General features: G+C 46.4%; 1 protein-coding gene across 1 annotated transcript in view; it reads left to right on the top strand.

Moving 5' to 3' along the window:
• Positions 1-12,839, top strand: part of RABGGTB (Rab geranylgeranyltransferase subunit beta) — a 43,744-nt gene extending 30,905 nt beyond the window's left edge. Inside the window, exons 8-9 of the mRNA XM_040360674.1 lie at positions 2,108-2,257; positions 12,498-12,839. Of these exons, the coding sequence (XP_040216608.1) occupies positions 2,108-2,257; positions 12,498-12,638 (291 nt within the window). The 3' untranslated portion in view covers positions 12,639-12,839. The remainder of the gene's footprint in view (positions 1-2,107; positions 2,258-12,497) is intronic.
• The last annotated feature ends 2,760 nt before the right edge of the window (positions 12,840-15,599 follow it).

The following is a 15,599-nucleotide window of genomic DNA, read 5'->3' as shown; positions in this document are numbered from 1 at the left end:
TCCTTTCATTGTCCAGTTACAGGCTAGGCTAGGCAGTGATGGCGAACCTTGGCACCCCAGATGTTTTGGAACTACCGTATTTCCCCGAAAATAAGACCTAGCGTTATTTTCCAGGAGGGCTGCAATATAAGCCCTACCCCAAAAATAAGCCCTAGTTTAAATTGCTTGTAAAATCCTATAATCCACTTCTATTACAGTATTATATAATGTACAATGTGTGTGTTTCTGCAATATAATTGTGGGAAAGGGAGCTCCAGCGTGTCACAGAAGTGCAGAACGGCGCTATAATGAAGGTATTTGGCACAATTATATTACAGAAACACACATTGTACATTATATAATACTGTAAAAGAGTGGATTATAGGATTTTACAAGCATTTTAACTCAGTTTACACTGGGGATTCCTGACAGGCAGGGAGGGAGAGGGGGAGAGAAGACGGCACATTACATGGTAAGACCTACCCCAAAAATAAGCCCTACTGTGTCTTTTGTTGCCAAAATTAATATAAGACCCGGGCTTATTTTTGGGCAAACACGGTATATCTACAACTCATGATACATTTGTGGGATGGTCAGTGGGAAGAATGCTCCTTACACTTGTCGTCATTGGGAAGAATTACTCCCTTACAGAAAACGAATAACATTAATCATGTCGGAGGGAACGCTAGCAACCTCTGGAGCAACCCTAAGGTTCCATGGAACCCTGGTTGAGAAACTTTGGTCTAGGGATAGGGGCGGGTACCATCATCCATAATAGCTGAATATTAAAGTGGAATACCTGGGGCTGCCCCAAACATGCCTCTGGTGGAGTGGAGGAAATAGGACTATCTCTGTACCCAAGAATTAGGCTAGGATTATCATTGACCACTTGCCGACCGCCGCACGCACTTTTACGTCGGCAGAATGGCACGAACAGGCAAATGGGCGTACATGTATGTCCCTTTAAAGCGGGAGTTCACCCTAAAAAAAAATTGTAACCTTAGATTGATGTTCATTTTGTCTAGGGGAATCGGGTAGTTTTTTTAGAATCGAAGCTGTACTTACTGTTTTAGAGAGCGATCTTCTCCGCCGCTTCCGGGTATGGTGTTCGGGACTGGGCGTTCCTATTTGATTGACAGGCTTCCGACGGACGCATCTATCGCGTCACGAGTAGCCGAAAGAAGCCGAACTTCGGTGCGGCTCTATACGGCGCCTGCGCACCGACGTTCGGCTACTTTCGGAAAATCGTGACGCGATCTATGCGATCGTCGGAAGCCTGTCAATCAAATAGGAACGCCCAGACCCGAAGACCATACCCGAAAGCGACGGAGAAGATCGCTCTCTAAAACGGTAAGTACAGCTTCGATTTAAAAAAAACTAGCCGATTCCCCTTCACAAAATGAGCCTCAATCTAATGTTAAAAATGGTCATTTCCGGGTGAACCTCCACTTTAAATTTGCAGTCGGGCTTATTTTCAGGGAAACACGGTACATTTCCCATGATGCTCATGCACTCTGCAGTGTAGTGGAGCATCATGGGAAATGTAGTTCCAAAACATCTGGGGAGCCAAGGTTCGCTGGTCTAGAGGGCGAGTCCAGGACGACCCGGGCTCAGAGGAAGTGGTTGAATGATGCTGGTTATAAGACTGAGGACATCTTGCTGCAGAAACAAGTACTAAGGGGAGAAGCTATGAATATAAGCTGAATATTGCAACAAAGGTTGGTTTTGTTTTTCATTTTTTACCTTTTAACTTTTGGCTGGAGTTCAACTTTAATCTGAGAGTGCAAAACCTACATTGTGTTTTCACAAAGCTCTGAGAGCTCTCGGATGAAGGACGGATGGATGGGTTCCAAGTGGCATGCTGCTGAGAAGGAAAACCACAGTAGTATATTTAGTCTTGTGATAGTTAGATTGCTGGAATGAGCCGCCGTTGATGGGTCGTTTTTGGCAAGGAATCCGTCTGTTAATTTGCAAGTGCTGCTAAAAATGCTGTGTCAGCAGAACATTGCCCTTCTTTTTTTTTTCTTCTTCCCTTTAATTACTGCTTATTACACTGACTTGTTCTCAGAAGTGCTGAATGGCGGAACTGCGCATTAACCTACAACAGAGAAATTATCATGTTTTTCAGCTTCCGGATGTTTGCTATTCCTGGTGGGTGTTGGCCTCCCTGAGGATAATTGGAAGACTCCATTGGATTGACAGAGAGAAGTTACGCATGTTTATTTTGGCCTGTCAGGATGAAGAGACGGGAGGATTCGCAGACCGGCCCGGTGATATGGTAAGCAAAGTGTTAAAGCGGTAGTAAAGTCCGCTTGTTCATTTATACCATGGGATAGGCAACCTGGGGCCCTCCAGCTGTTGCAGAACTACAAGTCCCATCATGCCTCTGGGAGTATTTGTAACTGCCAGCCTTGCAGTGCCTCATGGGAAATGTAGTTCCACAACAGCTGGAGGGCTACTGGTTGCCTGCCCCTGATTTATACCAACAGGCAAGCCTATAATAAGGCTTACTTGTAGGCACAGTAAATATCACCTAAAGCCCCTTTCACACAGGCTTTACCGATCGGGTCTGCCTGTTGGTTTTTCAGGGGGACCTGATCAGACCCTCCACATGTCCACTGACACCCGTTGCGATCCGATCCTCTGCACCAAAACCAAACGGCTGGAACTCCTATTTTCCATCTGTCTGGTGGATCGGATGAAAACAGACAAGCAGTCCCATTTTCATCCGATCTCCCCATAGAGGAGTGCGGGGCTCTGTCTATCTCCGCTCTGCTCAGTAAGCGGAGATGGACCTTGTAACGGAACCCCAAATGGGACAGGGGTTAAAGCCATTTAGGATATTCCATTCCCGAACCCAAGGCAGCTATCGGCACGCCACAATCCGGCGAACACGACCCATACGAATTCCCCCATTAACGAGACACACAGCTCTGTTTGAGGTTCAACAGGAAATCTTTATTGAGAAAGCAGGCTCTTATATACACACAAAGAATACTGCCGTAACCAAATGAACAATGACCCAACTCCACCCACAACATCACACAATTAGCTGGATTCAGAGACGCCGCCTTAACTGCAAGGCGGCGTAGCGTATCGTATTTAGGCTACGCCGCCTTAAGTCAGAGAGGCAAGTACTGTATTCACAAAGTACTTGCCTCCTAGCTTACAGCGGCGTAGCGTAAATAGGGCCGGCGTAAGCGCGCCTAATTCAAATGAGGATGAGGGGGCGTGTTTTATGTCAATGGGGGGTGACCTGACGTGATTGACCTTTTTTACGAAAGGCGCATGCGCCATCCGTGTACATATCCAAGTGTGCATTGCGCCAAAGTACGCCGCAAGGACGTATTGGTTTCGACGTGAACGTAAATTACGTCCAGCCCCATTCACGGACTACTTACGCAAACGACGTAATATTTTCAAATTTCGACACGGGAACGACGGCCATACTTAACATTGACTAATCCAGCTATTTGATGGAATAACTTTACGCCTGAAAACGCCTTACGTAAACGGCGTATCTTTACTGTGACGGGCGCACGTACATTCGTGAATAGGCGTATCTAGTCATTTACATATTCTACGCCGAACTCAACAGAAGCGCCACCTAGCGGCCAGCCTAAATATTGCACCCTAAGATACGACGACGTAGGCTGACATATCTTAGCTAGGTTTAAGTGTATCTCAGTTTGAAAATACACTTAAACTTACGACGGCGCAGATTCCGAGTTAGGTCGGCGTATCTACTGATACGCTGGCCTAACTCTCTCTGAATCTAGCTAAATGGTTCCTAACGAGCCCCAATACACATCTTTTAGTAGCCATTCTGACTCCGAACCTGACCTAATTTACATGAGCTAATTAACTACAGCTGATGATTCCTACACCTGACCTTTAGGCTGTCTGTTAACTTACAATACACACATTATCATCAATAGACCTTCACACAATACAGGGTAAATTAGCACAAGCCACAATGAAAGATCCTCAGAAGCCATCCTGGATTAATTTACATCACACCAGACAGACAGGTGGGCTGGAGTTGATGACATTAACACCTAACAGTGTCCCCACATTATGAATGAGTCACTCTTTCAATTAACCTGTTGAGTTCAGAATCTACAAACAGCAACCAGTTCTCCACAGATATCCTGGAATATATTGTGGATAATAATTACATAATAGTCCCTTCTCAGGTAGTCCAAGATATATTCTGACTGTCCATTATTTTCTGGCTCATGCTTTCTAAGAGCTTCTGCCAGGGTATGTAAACTTATGAGCACAACTGTAACTGGCGGAGAAGGAACAAAGGGAAATACTATAGTGTGACGGCTCTGAGTCTGCGGGGGGGGGGGGGGGGGGGGGGGGGCTGAGATCACATCAAGGTAGTGACACCCAGCAGAAATCTCAGAGCTTTTGGATGTCTACACAAGGGAGGATTTAACTGATAAACAAAATGCCTAAAAATATGTTCAGCGCTCATCTAATCTTCTGGGAAGATTGTTGGTGAAATGAATGGTGTGGCTGCAGAGTCCCTTTAATGTGAAGCAGATTTGAATATCTATCCAGGGATTGCCTTCCACAGCGCGGCGCAGTGTCACCGAATTTGCCTGATCATTGCTTCCATAATTCACAGCGGTTAAATATTTATACATAATAACAATAAAATATTAATGCAGTACAACTGGTGAAAATTAAGCAACGTAACTCACGGTGGGCAGTTTTTATCGGTGTCCCATTTATTGGTGTTGGTTTTCCTTCCCGTTACTGCTCACTGCAAACTGCAGGTACACTAAAATCAGTGTATCTATCCGGCCGGCGTAACGTATCTTAGATACGTTACGCCGCTGTAACTTTGGGCGCAAGTTCCGTATTCAGAAAGAACTTGCGCCCTAAGTTACGGCAGCGTAACGTATGTGTTGCGGCGTAAGCCCGCCTAATTCAAATGGGGATGTTGGGGGCGTGTTTTATTTAAATTTGACCCCGCGTATTGATGGTTTTTTTTTGAACGGCGCATGCGCCGTTCGTGAAAAAATCCCAGTGCGCATGCTCGAAAATCCGCCGCAAAACGTCATTGCTTTCGATGTGAACGTAAATTACGTCCAGCCCTATTCGCGAACGACTTATGCAAACGACGTAAGATTTTCAAACCTCGACGCGGCAACGACAGCCATACTTAACATTGGATACGCTGCACATACCCCTCATATAGCAGGGGTAACTTTACGCAGGAAATAGCCGGACGCAAACGACATAAAAAAAAAGCGCCGGGCGGTCGTTCGTTTCTGAATCGGCGTAAATACCTCATTTGCATATTCCTTGCGTAAATATACGGAAGCGCCACCTAGCGGCCAGCGTGAAAATGCAGCCTAAGATACGACGGTGTAAGACACTTACACCAGTCGGATCTTAGGGATATCTATGCGTAACTGATTCTATGAATCAGGCGCATAGATACGACCGGCCGGACTCAGAGATACGACGGCGTATCAGGAGATACGCGGTCGTATCTTGTTTCTGAATCCGGCCCAGTGTGTATATGCAGTAATGCAGCCCCCCCCCCCCCCCCCCCCCCGTTTTGCTTACCTGAGCCCCAAACTTCCGTGGGCGCAATCCCGCCATCGCTCTCTCCACAGGTTCTCTTCATTGGATAGATTGATAGCAGTGCAGCCATTGGCTCCCGCTGCCGTCAATCAAATCCAATGACGCAGGGGGGGCGACGCCGAGTCCTGCACTCAGCGGATATGGAAGCCGAATGCTGGACACGGGAGCGCGGCCACAAGGTAACCCTCATGGGAGAGCGCTTCCCAGAGGGTGTCGTCTGATGTGGAGAGATCCGCCCGGGGACCCCAGAAAAAGGCGTTCGGGGGCCACTCTGTGCAAAACGAGCTGCACAGTGGGGGTAAGTATGACATGTTTGTTATTTATTTTTAAATGGAACCTATAGTATCACTTTAAAGTGGTTGTAAACCCTGTTGGACTACTAGAATAAGGCTTACCTATAGGTAGTGGAAATATCTCTTAACCACTTAAGCCCCGGACCATTTTGTTGCTAAATGCCCAGGCCTGGTTTTGCGATTCGGCACTGCGTCGATTTAACAGACAATTGCGTGGTCGTGCAACGTGGCTCCCAAACAAAATTGGCGTCCTTTTTTCCCCCACAAATAGAGCTTTCTTTTGGTGGTATTTGATCACCTCTGCGGTTTTTATTTTTTGCGCTATAAACAAAAATAGAGCTACAATTTTGAAAAAAATTCAATATTTTTTACTTTTTGCTATAATAAATATCCCCGAAAAACATATATAAATTTATTTATTTTTCCTCAGTTTAGGCCGATACGTATTCTTCTACCTATTTTTGGTAAAAAAAAATCGCAATAAGTGTTTATCGATTGGTTTGCGCAAAATTTATAGCGGTTACAAAATGGGGGATAGTTTTATTGCATTTTTATTAATTTTTTTTTTTTACTACTAATGGCGGCGATCAGCGATTTTTTTTTTTCGTGACTGCGACATTATGGCGGACACTTCGGACAATTTTGACACATTTTGGGACCATTGTCATTTTCACAGCAAAAATGCATTTAAATTGCATTGTTTATTGTGAAAATGACAGTTGCAGTTTGGGAGTTAACCACAGGGGGCGCTGTAGGAGTTAGGGTTCACCTAGTGTGTGTTTACAACTGTAGGGGGGTGTGGCTGTAGGTCTGACGTCATCGATCGAGTCTCCCTATAAAAGGGATCACTCGATCGATGCAGCCGCCATAGTGAAGCACGGGGAAGCCTTGTTTACATACGGCTCTCCCCGTTCTTCAGCTCCGGGGAGTGATCGCGAGGGGGCGGCTATACACGAATAGCCACGCCGTCGTCCCGGATCACTCACCGAGGTAAGCCGCACGCAGCGGAAGGGGTCCCGATCGTACCCGCGGAAAGGCGGGGACATATATATATACGCCCATCTGCCTGTCCGTGCCATTTTGCGGACGTAAATAGTCGTGCGGCGGGCGTTAAGTGGTTAAACGTGCGCCGTTTAGGAGATATTTCACTTGTAGTCCGCCGCAAATCTTCACTGCGCATCTGTGCCGTGAATTGCAGGTCTCATGCGTGGGAGTGACGTCACGCGGCTCCGGCGAATCATAGAGCCGGAGTCCGCAGCCCCGGAAGGAAGAAGACACAGAAGATGGGACGCTTCCTGCAGTGGGGATGTGACGAGATCCTTCCTCGCCCAGGTCCTGCTCTCCCGACACTCCTCTGCTACCAGTGAGTCAGCTTGCAGATTGCAGCGTCTGATGGTCCAGTCATCCAAGGTTCCGGGGTCCGAACTACAGCTATGTGCCATTCAGACCCATTAAGAACAAACACCAGGCAGGCTGTATGTAAGTTCAAGCAGGACTCTTTATTTTCAAATACACAGCACACTTTTATACAGAATTTGGAACATCCCACTCCCAACAACCGCTTTCCTATTGGTCAATTGTAAAGTATCCAGTCTTCACTCAAGTCCTCCTTGACCATGCAAATGAGGACTTGAAATAGTCAACAGGGATTGGTCCAATAGCTTGGATAGAAAGACTTGTGTATTGAGACAGAAGCCCCAGGGGGTAATCAATGTACACAATAACCCGGTCTACTTAATTACTACCTCTGAGAGGTTACATTGCTTTAGACAATAGAATGCTAATTCAATGCTCTTGACAGGAGGCTTCTGACCTTTAGAACAGTACAAAGGCACTTAGCATAAACACTTACATCTTCAGACGGGCTGTCTCCGACAGAAGACACCCACACCTGATAATCACAAAGGCTTTAAACATAATGGAAATGTCTCAATATAGCTCAGTAACCACTCCATTACTCCAAGGTCCATGACATTACTTCCCCTGGGAAACAGTCCAACAGCCGCAGTTGGACCCAAACGGGTCAACTCGAGGATGTTGGAAAAGTAGTCTTAAGGTTCCAGGACTGTCCGCTGGGATGACCCATCTGCCTTCCTGTTTTGAGGTCCTGGCCCATAATCGGATGGCAAGAGGCTCACATTCAGTCCTCTCCAAAAGCCCCTGTCCCGGCTAGGTCTGTCACACATCTCCCCCCTTTGGCAGGAGACTAACACTGGGAGAGACCCCAATTCCGGTACCCACCCAGTACCCCAGATAACTTGTCCCAAACAGAGCATTACTCACCCAGCCAATCTCTGCCTCTCTCAGAGAACACGCCTGCCGCTGGGGAGAGGCCTGGACTGGCCCTTCTCCCTGGAGTCCTTTCAGCCGCTGGAGAGAAGACAGGGTGGCTGGGCTCAGTTCATCATGCCGTTGGGAATCTGGGCCAACTGGCCACCATTCCTGGGGTATACCAGTGGAGACTGCAGTCCCATCCACTGAGGCTAGGTAAAAATCCCCCGGTGCTTGCAAAGCAAAGCCGACATCCTCCTGTCTCAGTGCCGCACCATGTTCTGGGGTTGTGTCCGTGGAGATCGGAGTCCCATCCACTACCACCGGAACCCCCTCTTCTGTTAGTTGAGAGCAGAGGCCCGGGGCACTCTGCTCTGTTGCCAGCTCTTCCGCTGGGTTGCTGTGAGTGGGGACCACAGTCCCATCCACCGATATCCGCTCAAGCTGTAGTGGTGTGCAGCAGCCAGTAGCATCCTGCCCTGCTGCCAGTGATTCAGCTGGGAGTAACAGCTTCACTACCTCAGCTTGTTGCTGGGGAGGGGGGCCAACCGCCCCGGCTCCCTGGAACTCCACAGTTGGTCCCGGTGCTGGGCAGAGATGGCTAGCACTCTGCCCTGTTGCCAGCACTTCTGCTGGGGGGATGAACATTGGGGTAGTGTCCAATTGCTGGGGAGGGAGAATTGCTTCCTCTACTCCCGGTGGGGATATCTGCTGTTGGGACAACAGCTCACGCAGATCCTCTCTCAGACTCTCCGGATCCCCCTCTTTTTCTGATGCTGGGCAGATGCCAGAGGCATTCTGCCCTGTAGCCAGCGCTTCTGCTGGGGCAACCGATGAGATACTCTGGACTTGCTGCTGATCATCATTTCTCAGCCTTCCAGCGCCTGTCTCAACTCCCCTTTCTGAGACCTTCATGCTATTAGCTTGTCTCGCTGCCTGGGGGACCTCCGGTGCGTTCTTGCATTCTAGCGCTCGCAGTGCCCTCTGTATCATCGCTGCTTCTTCCAGTGCGGTTAGAACGGGAAAACGTAGGGTCACCCCTGGCCCCATTTGCTCCTCATCTTTTTGACTGTCTGCTATTTCTCCAGACAGTCCCAGGCACGGGAGCCCCACCCTGCTGCTGAGCAGAGTCTAGCAGCTGTCTGTAGGCGGTCTCCAGCTCCTCTTGCCGCTCTCGTTCTCTCTGTTGCCGCTCTCGTGCTCTCTGTTGCCACTCTCGTTCTCTCTCATCCTGCCGCTGGAGGTCTCTAATGGTATTCTGTATGGCGGTCTCTGATGGGTTCGCACCATATAATGCCAACCGCTGTTGAACTCGCTGCTGGAACAAGTCTTCAACTGACCGGGGTCCTGCATCACCATCCCTCTGATCCATCTCGGCTAGCGCAATGATCAGGGTGGCCTTGTTCTTCCCACCGGTCCCTCCACGGCTCTCAAGCAAGTCTTTTAGCATGGTTCTCCTCCAGGCTGCATAGCTGGTCATTCATGGTGGTGGTTTGGAGTTGTCCCAGTAACTGGAGAGCAAATCCCACCGCTGCCAACCAATGTGACGAGATCCTTCCTCGCCCAGGTCCTGCTCTCCCGACACTCCTCTGCTACCAGTGAGTCAGCTTGCAGATTGCAGCGTCTGATGGTCCAGTCATCCAAGGTTCCGGGGTCCGAACTACAGCTATGTGCCATTCAGACCCATTAAGAACAAACACCAGGCAGGCTGTATGTAAGTTCAAGCAGGACTCTTTATTTTCAAATACACAGCACACTTTTATACAGAATTTGGAACATCCCACTCCCAACAACCGCTTTCCTATTGGTCAATTGTAAAGTATCCAGTCTTCACTCAAGTCCTCCTTGACCATGCAAATGAGGACTTGAAATAGTCAACAGGGATTGGTCCAATAGCTTGGATAGAAAGACTTGTGTATTGAGACAGAAGCCCCAGGGGGTAATCAATGTACACAATAACCCGGTCTACTTAATTACTACCTCTGAGAGGTTACATTGCTTTAGACAATAGAATGCTAATTCAATGCTCCTGACAGGAGGCTTCTGACCTTTAGAACAGTACAAAGGCACTTAGCATAAACACTTACATCTTCAGACGGGCTGTCTCCGACAGAAGACACCCACACCTGATAATCACAAAGGCTTTAAACATAATGGAAATGTCTCAATATAGCTCAGTAACCACTCCATTACTCCAAGGTCCATGACAGGGGACATCGCTGGATTCTTTTGCAGGTAAGTGTCACATAATGGGCTAATATGCGATGTGCATACTAGCCCATTATGCTTTACATTTGCAGGCTGTTCAGGGTTTTTCTTCCTCTTTAACTGCTTGCCAACCAGCCTCCGCAGTTTTACAGCGGCAGGTCGGCTCGGCTGCGCAAAATCACGTGATATTACGTGATTTTGCATATCGGCCACTAGGGGGCCCCTGGTGCTGCACGCGTGCCTGGCGATCGCTCGTTACAGAGAGTGAACCGGGAGCTGTGTGTGTAAACACACAGCTCATGGTCCTTTCAGGGGGAGAAATGACTGATCGCATGTTCATACAATGTATGAACAGCGATCTGTCATTTCCCCTAGTCAGTCCCACCCCCCCTTCAGTTAGAACACACCTAGGGAACATAATTAACCCCTTCCTTGCCCCCTAGTGTTAACCCCTTCACTGCCAGTGGCAAAAAATAAAAACCGCAGAGGTGATCAAATACCACCAAAAGAAAGCTCTATTTGTGGGGAAAAAAGGACGCCAATTTTGTTTGGAAGCCACGTCGCACGATCGCGCAATTGTAAGTTAAAGCGACGCAGTGCCGAATCGCAAAAAAGTGGCCCGGTCATTGACCAGCAAAATGGTCCGGGGCTGAAGTGGTTAAGTTTATGTGTAAATGCAGGCGTCCCAATACTTTTGACAATATAGTGCATGTCCAGCTGCAGTTTCAGTGTGTGTTGTTTGTTTTTATTTTTATATAGAGAGCCTAGTGCAGTTTTGTTCACCGATTTTCAGTTGCAAATTTTTACTTGACATAGCACCTGAACCGTACTGAAAAACATAAAGGACTCTTTTTAACCACTTGCTTACTGGGCACATATACCCCCCTCCTGCCCAGGTGAAATTTCAGCTTCTGGCACTGCGTCGCTTTAACTGACAATTGCGCTGTCATGCGACGTGGCTCCCAAACAAAATTTACGTCCTTTTTCCCCCACAAGTAGAGCTTTCTTTTGGTGGTATTTGATCACCTCTGCGGTTTGTATTTTTTGCGCTATAAACAAAAAAAGAGCCACAATTTTGAAAAAAAAATCAATATTTTTTACTTGTTGCTATAATAAATATCCCAATTAAAAAAAAAAAAAAAAAAATTCTCAGTCTAGGCCGATACGTATTCTACATATTTTTGGTATTAAAAAAAAAAAAAATCGCAATAAGCGACTGGTTTGCGCAAAAGTTATAGCGCCTACAAAATAGGGGACAGAATTATTAATATTTGTTATTATTTTTTTTTTACTAGTAATGGCGGCGATCTGCGATTTTTATTGGGACTGCGACATTATGGCGGACACATCGGACACTTTTGACACATTTTCGGCATCATTCACATTTATACAGCGATCAGTGCTATAAAAATGCACTAATTACTGTATAAATGTGACTGGCAGGGAAGGGTTTAACACTAGGGGGTGAGGAAGGGGTTAAGTGTGTACCCTGCATAGTGTTTCTAACTGTAGGGGAAGGGGACTGACTGGGGGAGGTGACCGATCTGTGTCCCTATGTACAAGGGACACAGATCGGTCTCCTCTCCCTGAAAGGACGTGGATCTCTGTGTTTACACACACAGATCCACGTACTTGTCTCTGTAACCGCCGATCGCGGGTGCCTGGTGGACATCGCGGCTGCCAGGCACGCGCATTGGCATCTCAGTGATGCGGCGGTCACGCGCGCGCCCCCCAGTGGCTGGAGGCCGTATATAGATGGCCTCCCGGCAATTGGCATCCACACTGCGGCTGTACAAAGTCATACGGCCGGCAGGAAGTGGTTAAAAATGGACTGCAGCCACCCGTCACATATGTGAAGCGCCTTCACGTCATGCAAATCGGATGCAGTTCAAAACGCATTTAATTCTCATATATGTGACCGGAGCCTTACTGTTTTGCTACAAGCTGCCTTCATTATACCTCCATCGGGTTAGACAATTGGTATGAAGGAGATGCTTTTTGGCACTGGTATCCAGGGAAGGCTTGCACCTGTTTTCAGAGGCTGTAATCTAGACATAGGAACGGCTCAGAATGTATAAAGACAGAAGAAATGACTGTGTTGCTTCTAATGAATTAAAGCCGTTTTTTTCCGGTCTCTTGCAGGTAGATCCATTTCATACTCTGTTCGGAATTGCTGGGCTGTCTCTGCTGGGAGAGGAAGGCATCAAGCCTGTGAATCCAGTGTTTTGTATGCCTGAAGAGGTCCTGCGTAGAATTAATGTACAACCTGAGCTAGCAAGCTAGAATCCACAAGGAGAAGCCTTCTAACCATAAGCTGCTAGTGTTCCCTGACAGTTTTCTGCTCGCTGCGCCTTCCGCCCCCGTTGTCTGCTGATCCATTTACTTTGTTCGCAATGAGGTGCTGGGTGTAAAGTGTATGTATAGACAAAACGTTTTTTGTTTTTTAGATAGAGGAAAGCATCGGATTACCTTTGTGTTTTTTCACCCTAAAGTGGATGTAAACCCCCCAATTTTTTTTTTATGTCACAATGTAGAGTATAAGATTCCCTATCATCTGTGCCCAGTCTTGCCACACAGAGTTAATCCAGTGCTGAGCAATCCTCTTTTAATGTTCAGTGAAAATGAACAGACTTCCAGATAAAAACTTGCCAAATTATAAAGTCCGTTTCTCTGTTTTTGCTTTGTGTTACAGGTTATTTACATATCTAGAGCTTGGACATGTTTATCATATGTTATGTTATGTTTATCATAATATGAGGTGATCCAAAGTTCATTGTATATTACCAGGATATGTAAATAACCTGTAACACAAAGAACAGAGAAACGGACTTTATAATTTGGCAAGTTTTTATCTGGAATTCTGTTAATTTTCACTGAACATTAAAAGAGGATTGCTCAGCGCTGGATTAACTCTGTGTGGCAAGACTGGGAACAGATGATAGGAAATCTTATACTCTACATTTTGACATTAAAATTTGTTTTATTTTTTTGGGGTTTACATCCACTTTAATGCATCCTATGCACCTGGCAATCACCAGCCCCCCGTTTTACTTACCTGAGCCAGTTCACCTGCTCGGCGCCGTCCTCCTCTCCACTGAGTCCAAGCTTTGATTGAATAGATTGATAGCGGCGCAGCCACTGGCTCCCGCTGCTGTCAATCAAATCTAATGACGCGGCCACCGGGAGGGCGGGGCAGAGTCATACACTCTGTGTCTATGGAGGCCGAGTGTATGACTCGGGAGTGCGCCCGCAAGTTAACCCCCTCGGGAGAGAGATTCCCAGAGGGGGTTATCTTATGTATGGAGGAGCCGCCGAGGGACCCCAAAGAGGATGTTCAGGGCCACAAAACGAGCTGCACAGAGGAGGGAAGTATGACATGTTTGTTATTTAAAAAAAAAAAGGGAACCTTTAGTATCAAACAAATAGTGAAAGATATGGCCTAATTTCACTATCTCGGTGCTATGGGGCTTGAGGTATTCACAGCAGTGTAGATATATATCAATACTTTAGACATTGATCAAGCAGTCACTTAAAAAATAAACCAACAATACAAAGTAAAAAATGATAAAATCACATGAAACTTTATCAAAAGATACAGCAGCGCTGCTGTATCTTTTGATGAAATTTCATGTGATTTTATAATTTTTACTTTGTATTGAACCTTTAGTATCACTTTAAGTTGAAAAACCTTCTGTACTGCAGCCCCCCCCCCCCCCTTGTTCTTATCTGAATCCGATCCAGCAGTGTGCACGAGCACAGTGATTCCTGCTGCTGTCTCTCTACTCATTGGACAGATTGATGTAAAGCAGGAGCCATTGGCTCCCTGTTGCTGTCAATCAAATTCTGTGATGCCGGGGGGCAGGGTCTAGTCCTGCTGTCTTTGTCAATGGAAGCAGCAGTGGGACTCGGGAGGCCCCATGGAAAGTGGCTTTCTGTGGGGGCACCCGATGAGAAGGGGCCTGAAACGCCAATGGGACCCCAGAAAAATAACAAAATGATTGCCCAGAGCAGGTAAGTATAGACCTATTTATTTTTATAAATTTACATCCACTTTTAAGATGAGTGAAACAACATTACAATATAAAAATAAAAACTTCTGATGCATCATTACAATGCATCACTTCTGCTCACTGCTAGTGTGGATGGGCTCCAAGTGATGGGAAATACAAACTTTTACAGTTGTCACCAATTAAGTTCAGGAAAAATCTTCCAGCGTTGTCTTGTGATAACGGCCTCTGGATTTAATTTGCTTTCTGTTGCAACTTCAGGACAGGAAATGAAGGGAAATCTCAACAAAGGGGAAGAGAAAGAGAGAGCAACAAAATAAACTGACTGGAGGTCTCAGCCTTTCTCTTCTCTATCCAAAACTCGAACAAAACGTTTTGTCTATACATTGTAAGAGGAAACTGCAAGGAACATTCCTTACCATTTCTTGTATAGCTTATAATTTAATTTTTTTTATTTTAAATAAACAATTGCACTGTTCTTGGTGTCAACATTTTGATTGCTGTTACTACTAAGCCATGACAGAGAGTGCAATAAACGTAACAAATAGTAACACGGTGTGTTTATTTTCTTGTAGAAATAAGAAGTTTCCATTGCTCATGTTTTAACCTTAGAAGAGATGTATTTTTTGTTGTTTAAAAAAAAAAAAAAGATTCATACTCACCTAGCTGGATGCGGCATCTGTCCCCCGGCACGTCTAACACTGAGAACCGAGCAATCAAACGCAACCGATCGCTTGGTTCTCACAGCTGTTAACTGGAGCGCTGGGCTGTGAAGTGGGAGCAGCTGGCTCACGCTCTCAGCGGCTTGCTGAGTGGCTGAGCTGGGTGTCTGTCCAAGCATGTGGGCGGATCGAACTCCATTGTTGCGATCTTGCCCGAGCCTGGACTGGCTCTGTGATGTCAGCCGACAGTGGACTTTAGTCTACCGAAAATGGGTCCCAGGAGTGCAGAATGAAGTCCACAAGATAATAGAGCTGCACGATTCTGGTCAAAATGAGAATCAAGATTCTTTTTCTTAGACTAAAGATCACGATTCTCAAAAACTGAATGCCAGAACCCCCCCCCCCCCCAAATAAATAAATAAATAAACCTGTGATTTATCTGAAAATATGAATATATAAAAAACAGACTAGGGATATGTCTATAATGTTAAAGACCATATAACTCCTATGAAAAAATCAGAATCAAACTTTCATAGGAGTTATATGGTCTTTAACATTATAGACCTATCACTGGT

This window comes from Rana temporaria, chromosome 7 (genome assembly GCF_905171775.1).
Source record: "Rana temporaria chromosome 7, aRanTem1.1, whole genome shotgun sequence".
Classification (NCBI taxonomy): domain Eukaryota; kingdom Metazoa; phylum Chordata; class Amphibia; order Anura; family Ranidae; genus Rana; species Rana temporaria.
The sequence above is the reverse complement of the archived record's forward strand: the minus strand, read 5'-3'. Positions and strand labels throughout refer to the sequence as shown.